The following is an 8,360-nucleotide window of genomic DNA, read 5'->3' on the forward strand; positions in this document are numbered from 1 at the left end:
CTCTTATTTTAGATATTTATTAGCAAAAATATTTATTTTTATAATAATCATTTTCATATTATCTTTTTTTTATAATAAATTTTTTTATTAAATAATATTTAATTATTATAAATTTTTTATCAACATGCATCGAATGTGCCACATCCAACTAATAAGAATTGAAAATCAAGAAACAGAAAATCTAACACTAGTAGGGGTGGCAATGGGGTTGGTATAGAGTTAACTAGGGATCCGCCCACCCTCACTACAAAGCTCGGGTAGGGTTTGACCCAGTAAGATCAGGCATTTTGTGTTAACTTTTTTTTTTTTGAAAAAAAATTCAGTTATTTCATAAATATAAAAAAAAATAATCAATACATCAATTGAAAATAAAATTATTCCATCGCCCAAAATCTCAAGTATAATAAAATTATTTATAAGAGCCCAAATAAATTATAATTCATAACAACTTTCAAATCCAAACAATTCATATCAATTACATATTAAAAACAACTTCTCCAATTTCCTTCTCGTTAAACATTATTAAATTATTAAATTTGGAGTTGGAGTTTTTGGGAAGGGTAAGGAAATTTGCTAAATTACATACAAAATATTTTAAATATATATATATATATATATATATATTAAATTAAATATTTCAGGAAGGATTTTCAAGAACCCGAGAGCCACCTCTCATACCCATTGGGATTAATTCTTACATGCTGCTCTGCCTCGATTTTCAATTTTTTAGGACCCAAACCACCCCATTAAGAATATATTCGAGTAGAAATTTCTCAAATTCGAATTCAATTGGCAGTCGTAACCCTATATATAACACATAAGACCATTCTATTGTTTCAAATCCAAGTAAAATAATTAATGTCATAATTTATATATCCAATAAAAATGTTTCTTAAAGAAAATACTTAAATCTCTTCCACAAAAATCTCATCATTTTCTTGGCATATATATACATGATGCTTTCCACATCCAGATAATATTATAATTTCTACTTGCGTGGTAGCATTTGCACCACACAAGAAACCTTGTAAATGTAGATACATTTGATCATACAATAACAAAAACTTGGACATAAAATTTAACAAAAACAGATCCACATAAAGAATTTCCAAAATACAATTCCACTTCCACTTTCACTGCACTTTAGCATCGACGAGAACAGTACGTACGTTCAGCCATCAATTCCTGGAAAAACCCGTCAAGAGAATGGCAGCTCTTGACCTATTCAAGCTCTCCTTCCTTGTGAGTCTTCTCTCCAGCAGCTCAAACTTGGTGAAGAGGGGGAGTGGTGGTGTTGCGGTATTCCCGCCCACATGCAACCGCATAGAGTGCCCAAGCTACGACGTGATTCAGAGCGGCGACGGGTTCGAAATCCGGCGTTATAATTCCAGCGTCTGGATTTCCACTCAGCCTATTGACGATATCTCCTTGGTTGATGTCGGCAGAATTGGCTTCTTCCAGTAAGATTTTCCCTTCTTTCTTCTTCTTTTAGCTTTTCCATCATATTCGTAGCCTATGAGTTATTCTGCTTCGAGTTTTATTGACTTTTCAGTAAATACGTTAAAACGACCATCTCTTCTAAACAATTAGACAATCTTGCACGTGAATTCGTTGTTTTACATTGTGGTCCTGTATCTTTACCTTTTTAACTTTTTAGGGTTGCATTATGATTCTGTAATTTTTAAAATTTTAGTTCTTTTCTTAATCAGAGTTCACCCTTTTTGCTTTTGAAGGCGAACTTCGACGAAAAAATTAATTGAAATCATAAAATTAAAAAAATATACAATTGAAATACTGTCTAAGTTAAAGGATAAAAATACATTACCAAAGTTACGGGATAAAAATGCATTTAATCCAAAATTAAAGACAGTGAGTGTCACTTTGACATTAATAATAAAACTTTCTAGGAGCCTACTAAGACATCACCTTTGTTTTTAAGTAAAACTCCTATTTTTCTGGTATATAATTTTTTTATGAAAAATGAAAAACTTTGAATTTATACTATTTAACTTAAAAGTAGTAATGGATAATCAACAATACTAACAATTTTACATGAGATTGGAGGGAAAATGTTATTTTGGAAAATCCCGAAAAAGGATCAACAACAATAAATATGGGACACAAGCAGCAAACTTCTGGGTTTTAGTGGTGGAGTTACAAGAAATTTTTTTACTATTGGCTATAAACTAAAATTATATAAATAAATGATTACTATTAATTGATGCAAAACTTAGATTCATTTATCATGAAAATTATATTTGTTATGGTTATGAGTCATAGCAAATGTTTTTGTTATAGTTTTTAACCACAATAAATATTTTAACCGCATTAATAAAAATTACATGTAACAAAATCGTTGCATGTCCGTACCCTAATAACTATTTACTACGACTATTTATTTTTAACCATGACAATTGATCATGCACGTTAAATGTTAAATTTCTTCCTGTGAGTCTACTAGTCTACTGATCTAATTAAACTTGAATTAATGATATGACAAGTACAGTAATCATATAATTGATGTATGATTCAAAAGGCATTAAGAATCTCATGGCAAGCATTAGTAAAATTACACTTATTATATAATTGATCTCTCCCGACAAATTTGGATAAGAATTTTCTGATTGAGTCACTAACATAATGTTTGTCTTAATTATACACTTACAGGCTATTTGACTACATCCAGGGCAAGAACAATAACCATCAGAAAATAGAAATGACAGCCCCAGTGATCACCCAAGTAAAGCCCAGTGATGGACCCTTCTGTGCCTCATCCTTTGTTGTTAGCTTCTACGTTCCTAAAGAAAACCAAGCCACTGCCCCTTCAGCCAAAGGTCTCCATCTCCAAAGATGGGGACTCACCTACGTAGCCGTAAGGCAATTCAGCGGGTTCGTAATGGACGACGAAGTTGGGGAGGAAGCTGCAGCATTGTACGCCAGCATTGCTGGGACTGTTTGGTCGGATGCCATCGACAAGAGCCATGCAGGCGAGGCTGCGACAGAGTACATTGTGGCACAGTATAATTCTCCATTTGAATTTAAGAACAGGGTGAACGAGATTTGGCTGACGTTCGATGTCGAGGATGGTTTGGTAATTTGAATAATTATAGTTCAAAGTTGTTGTACCAACGATGATAGAGACAAGTATTATTCCAAATTGATCGCGGTATATCCGAATATTAGTTATATGAAATAAATGTATTTGAGGATATGTTCAAAAATTCTAAAGGATAATGACACTATAAAGTAAAAGTGTAAGTGACGTGGTTGATATTTTTACGAAAGGATGAAATGAAAATTTTACCAACGATACAATAACTCATCAGGTGAAAAAATGATTGTCGAGGGGTTTCTTGGTAGGTGTGGTCATAATCAATGAATAGTAGATGCGTTAAAAAATAATATTTTTGGTATTTATAATAGGCGTTGAAAGTTATATTGTGTGATGGGTTGCACGTGCTTACCATGTGCTTCATATATATTAAATTACTCTTTTACTCTTGTAGGTAAATTTTTTTTTACCAATATACACCAGCATGTAATTTCAGTTACTATTCATTAATATATGGTGCGGAGATTTAAAATAGAATTAAATAAAACATTGTTGTTAAAATTGAATTGCAATATTAAGAAAAGATTCATTCTTTTATGTAGTGTAATACACTCGGCTAAATATAATGGAAAATTCTAGTTCAAATCAAGAATATTTTTATCCAAATCAAATTTATTCCAACTCAGGAGGTCTCATGGCCAATAGCCTGGTATTGCTTGTAGCATTATGTGGCTCAGAATTGTCCTGTAGGGTTCAACCTTACAATGCTTGATATAATCAACAGAAACATCAATCTGATAAAATGTAAATTCAGGAATCAGGACTGCAGCACCTTTCTTCCATCCCGTTTCAAGCTACTTCACCAAGTCTTGGTCGGACCGAAAAAACTCGAGAGCTTCACCGGTAGGTGAATCTGTGGAGATCCGCAGTTTTCTGTAGTGTTCAAAATCGAAAGGGGCGTAAAGGGGAGGATGTTTTGAATCCACCAGCTCCGGCAGTACTGCCACCTTCTCATCTTTAGGAGGCAAGACAAACAAAGCGATTGTGATACGAACTGTTGGCTTGTAGCACTGCACCCGATGCTTCACATTGCAAAACCTTCCATTACTCCACACCTTTCCAATATCAAATATTCAACAATTGGTCGTTAATGTTAAGTAATATCTCATGTAGTTGATGTTAGACTGACGTGTTAAAGTTATTTGCATTCACGTCTCCTAATAAATTACATAGGACAATTAATTCCCTCGACGCCCGTTAATTACATCAAATTCTGGTGAAGTTTGATACAATTATTAAAAAGAAAAGATAGAAACATTTTTTGTAGAGTAAAGAAATAAATAGTATTGCCTACCTTACCAACATCTCCGACGTTAACAACAAGAGTTCCGGGTACAGGATCAACCGAAATCAGTTCTCCTGTGGCGTTGTCCACAGCCTCCAAGCCATTAACATTCTCATCATCGTGCAGTATGGTAAATAACCCGGCGTCTGAATGCAATACTGCACCCGTTTGTCCTACCGTTTCAGGACCGTAGTTGTATTTGTTCATTTTCAACTGGCATATCCCCTCTTGGAAAAGGTCACCAGTCAAGCGCAGACCCTCCAACAACTTACTACCCAGGAGCTGTACAAGTTGCCTGAGAGCATTAGTATACTTGTTTATTATCTCCCTGCAAAAATTGATCAAGATTAGAGATGGCGTCTTATTTTGAAGATTTAAGTCATATGGTTTATACCTTATCCTTCCCAAATTTTAGAATTTCTATTTTCTTTCCAAATAAAGAAATTTTTTCCAAATAAAGATCTTCTGATTTTTCCTTTAAGTCCGATCCAGAGCAAATGGAAGTACACCTGCTTGGCCAAGTGTTGCTGTAATATGATTGCCGGTCTATATAAAATGTATTTCAATCACATAACAAGTGTCATGCATTCATTATGAAATTGACCGTAAATTTTTTCAAACTCGATTTGGATTAGAATTCTAACATGTTGTCTCAAGATAAACAATGATATATATAAGAATTTGCATGAATTAATTCAGACATAATACGTACCTTTGATGAGGGGAGGCATTCATCTGGGCACAAAAATGCTCGACAGCATTAGGCGAGGCCATGTCGTATAAACTCAAGCTGTCGAAGAAGGGACTGGCCAAGTTCGGCGGGGTGTAGCCCTTAGAAGGTTCATGAGGATTCGAGTTTCTTAGCTTCATTTCCAAGGGAAGATCCAGCAAACACCGCACGACGGCCTTCATTTCGGACATGAGAGACATTGGAATTCCATGGTTCATCAGCCTGAAACATCCTAGTTCTTCGCAAGCTCTCACTAGTTTCTCAGGCAGACTTGCCGAATCTTCCATGTCTATGACTGGAACTGACTTCTTGGCCGCCATTCGTTGCAATAACAATCTCTTTATGGATCGCAAAGTTGGTGTGTGTTTTTCTGCAGGCAGAGCATTGTTTTATAGTGGGATTTGCAGTGGCTTATTAATGATAAATTTCATCACTAATTAAGTCAGCTGATTTATTTTTAAATTGAGGGAATAATTTTGTTTTTCTTGCAGTGATAAGTCAACTGCCTGGAATTGCGTATCAGAGTTTATTTCTATATGCAATGGGTTTTTTATTTGGTGGCTGCTAAAATCGATTGAACTTTCAAATGCTTCAGGCATGAGGCATTGGCCTGACACCCCCAAAATAGCTGAGACTATAATCAGAATTACGTTAACATGTACTAACCTAAATGTTTTAATCTTTCAAACTTTTTTCTTTGGATAACTAATTACAAGTAGCTCCGATGAGACTAAGCATAATTATAAGTAACCGCGTTGTTTGAAAAGTTACTAATACCTTTCTAATTATAATAGTCTTCAACAATTAGTTCAATTTGTTAGTTTTTCATTTATTTTTTAATAATGAACTGACTAAAATACCTTTTTCAAATTATGAATTATAATTTTATTTATTTTTATTTTTTTTTAAAAAAAATTATGAACTAAGTAGATAAATATTTTTAAAAAAATTAAAATTTTCTATCCATCTCGCCTGATTTCTTTACAATATATTTTTTTTTAAAATACAGCAACAATAAAATTGACTATTCCAAAAAATTAAATATTACATAATTTCATCAAATATTAGGGGGTTATTTATGATTTTTCAAACAACAATGAGGATATTTATAATTATGTCAAACCCCAAAAGTTCTCGTTGGAATTTTACCTTTTTTTTTTTTTTTGCGATAACTAACAGCTTATTTAGCTCCGGTGAAAAATAAACATAAAAAATAAAAATAAAAATAAATATATAAGAAAAGTTTGAGATTTAACTTATGAAATAGGAAAAGTAAAAGTGGATCTATACTCAATTCTCCGGAGCTGATGAAACCCTTGTGATGTGGGTTGTGATGTTATCGGTGTCTCTTGAGTGATATATTGTTCGTTTGGCTCTGCACCAATCTTACAATTTCGTTCTAAAAAAACGTTTATTTCTAACAAGACTTTTTTATAAAATAAATTATAAAAATTCATACAAATACATGACACAGCTGTGCATTAATTGCTTGGGCGCCGGGATCTTATCTTTAGAATAAAGTATTATAAATAATGAAGTCTAAAAGTTATTAGCTTTAGATGAATCCAAAATATTGAACGCAGTTCAATTAGCAAAATGGGCGCATGTACTAGAAGGAACATGGGTAGTTGGACTTTGTATCTACAGTCTACCTTGGCTGCTGCCTGCGAAAGCAAGTTGTACATAAAACAACTCTTGTCTGAATGAAATGTTTGCTCTTTTTATGGCCAAAATTCTATCACAAATCCCAAGTTGATTGCTTCAATTCTTACCATTTATAATAGATACCCTTAAATTCATATTATAAATAATTTATTTACAGTCGTCCGTGTTTGATCCAATATAAAAAAATCAATTATTTTCCCAACTAGTAAAACACAAAACTATATGAAATTATTGCAAAGCGGCTACATACGACATTTTTTTTAACAGAACAATTAAACACACCTAGAATAAAATATCATTTCAGATCAACCAAAATTCGACTACAGTGGACAAACATCGTCATTTTGTAGTAATATGACATTATTTCATAAACACACAGCTAAAAAAGTAAAATTGAAGGTATTCAACAAAAATAAAAACGTTGTAATCATAGATGCAGACATGAGAATAATAATATTCAAAGAGCTGAAACGAGGCTTGTAGTTTGTGCAAGTGGAGTCGTCGAATCTTATAATGAGAATAATAATATTCAAAAAACACTATGATATTTGGCTCACACCCACCCAATGTTCATTTGTCCTTTTGCCTCAAGCAGAAATGGCTCACACCAACCATAATTTGCTATTTTAACAACTGGGCTCCTGCCTTTTTAGGCAAAAAAAGCAGTTTCTTAGAAAAGAAGGAAAAGAATATTTTCGTGGTCAACGAGGCATTGCTCGATTAGTAAAATTGAAATTTTATAATAAGATTATATATTTGAGTTTTACGAATATGAGAGTAGAAAAATTTTTAATTTTTTTTGTCTCATTTAAGTATATTTGCTGATGAATCATTGACAGTGGCAGAAACCGAAAATTAATTTAGCCCTATCATATATAATTTAATTAGTTAAATTATTGAATAAAATATTAACTTCATCAAAAATCACCACAAAAAAATATTTAGTAATAATAATTTTTATTTTATCTTAATAATAAAATTTATAATTTTCAGTAGTGATTATTGATTTTTAGAATTAGTTTGTTATTAGTAAAAACTAGTAATTAACAAAAAATAGTGCAACCCGATAGACAATGAGACATATATAGTGACGACCTAGTCAATAAATAGTTTATATTATTTTATTTTATTATTATTTAATTATCAATATAGATGTATTACTAATTATCTATATTAATGTATTATTAATATATTTTTTATTAATAAAAATATCACTTATATTGTGGCCGCTACGGCTTGACAAGGATTGGCTTCGTTCCTAATCATTGATATATTAAATTAAAATATATTGAATGATGCAATAAATTATATACTGTAAAAAAAACAATTATGCAATGTTTTCCACTGCATTTTTACTCTTCAACCAATTGGAAGGAATATTCAAAGGTCAATCCAATGGGGGAGATAGTGTTGCTTGGATTGGCTCTTTCTTGCTTAATTTTCCATACCAATTATGAAAATAAATAAATTATTTTAAAAATAATTGAATTATAATTTTGATATGGGGGTCGAAATAGTGCCTAAATAGCCCAAAGTATTCATATATCTTTCTTTTTTTCATCTCAAGT

The 8,360-nt window shown here is 32.1% G+C and overlaps 2 protein-coding genes across 2 annotated transcripts; one reads left to right on the forward strand and one right to left on the reverse strand.

The window, feature by feature from the left end:
• The first annotated feature begins 1,006 nt into the window (after positions 1 to 1,006).
• On the forward strand, positions 1,007 to 3,211 carry LOC105165525 (uncharacterized). The gene is made up of 2 exons (XM_011084570.3): positions 1,007 to 1,460; positions 2,668 to 3,211. Exons 1-2 carry the CDS (start codon positions 1,207 to 1,209, stop codon positions 3,098 to 3,100), a joined length of 687 nt encoding a protein of 228 aa, XP_011082872.1. The 5' UTR covers positions 1,007 to 1,206; the 3' UTR covers positions 3,101 to 3,211.
• Positions 3,212 to 3,691: 480 nt separating this feature from the next.
• LOC105165837 (2-oxoglutarate-dependent dioxygenase DAO) lies at positions 3,692 to 5,531 on the reverse strand. Its single transcript, XM_011085000.3, has 3 exons — positions 5,110 to 5,531; positions 4,407 to 4,725; positions 3,692 to 4,167 (listed from the first exon to the last, which is right to left on the reverse strand). Exons 1-3 carry the CDS (start codon positions 5,445 to 5,447, stop codon positions 3,907 to 3,909), a joined length of 918 nt encoding a protein of 305 aa, XP_011083302.1. The 5' UTR covers positions 5,448 to 5,531; the 3' UTR covers positions 3,692 to 3,906.
• Positions 5,532 to 8,360: the final 2,829 nt, after the last annotated feature.

This window comes from Sesamum indicum, linkage group LG12 (assembly GCF_026168435.1).
Source record: "Sesamum indicum cultivar Baizhima isolate 11 linkage group LG12, ASM2616843v1, whole genome shotgun sequence".
Taxonomy (NCBI): Eukaryota; Viridiplantae; Streptophyta; class Magnoliopsida; order Lamiales; family Pedaliaceae; genus Sesamum; species Sesamum indicum.

Excerpts from the sequence above, each read along its gene's own strand:
- LOC105165837 (XM_011085000.3), bottom strand. The coding sequence starts at position 5,447 with ATGGCGGCCAAGAAGTCAGTTCCAGTCATAGACATGGAAGATTCGGCA. Across the intron at positions 4,726-5,109 it reads AATGCCTCCCCTCATCAAAG|GGAGATAATAAACAAGTATA; the intron begins GTACGTATTATG and ends CAATTTTTGCAG. Across the intron at positions 4,168-4,406 it reads ACGTCGGAGATGTTGGTAAG|GTGTGGAGTAATGGAAGGTT; the intron begins GTAGGCAATACT and ends GATATTGGAAAG.
- LOC105165525 (XM_011084570.3), top strand. The coding sequence starts at position 1,207 with ATGGCAGCTCTTGACCTATTCAAGCTCTCCTTCCTTGTGAGTCTTCTC. Across the intron at positions 1,461-2,667 it reads GGCAGAATTGGCTTCTTCCA|GCTATTTGACTACATCCAGG; the intron begins GTAAGATTTTCC and ends ATACACTTACAG.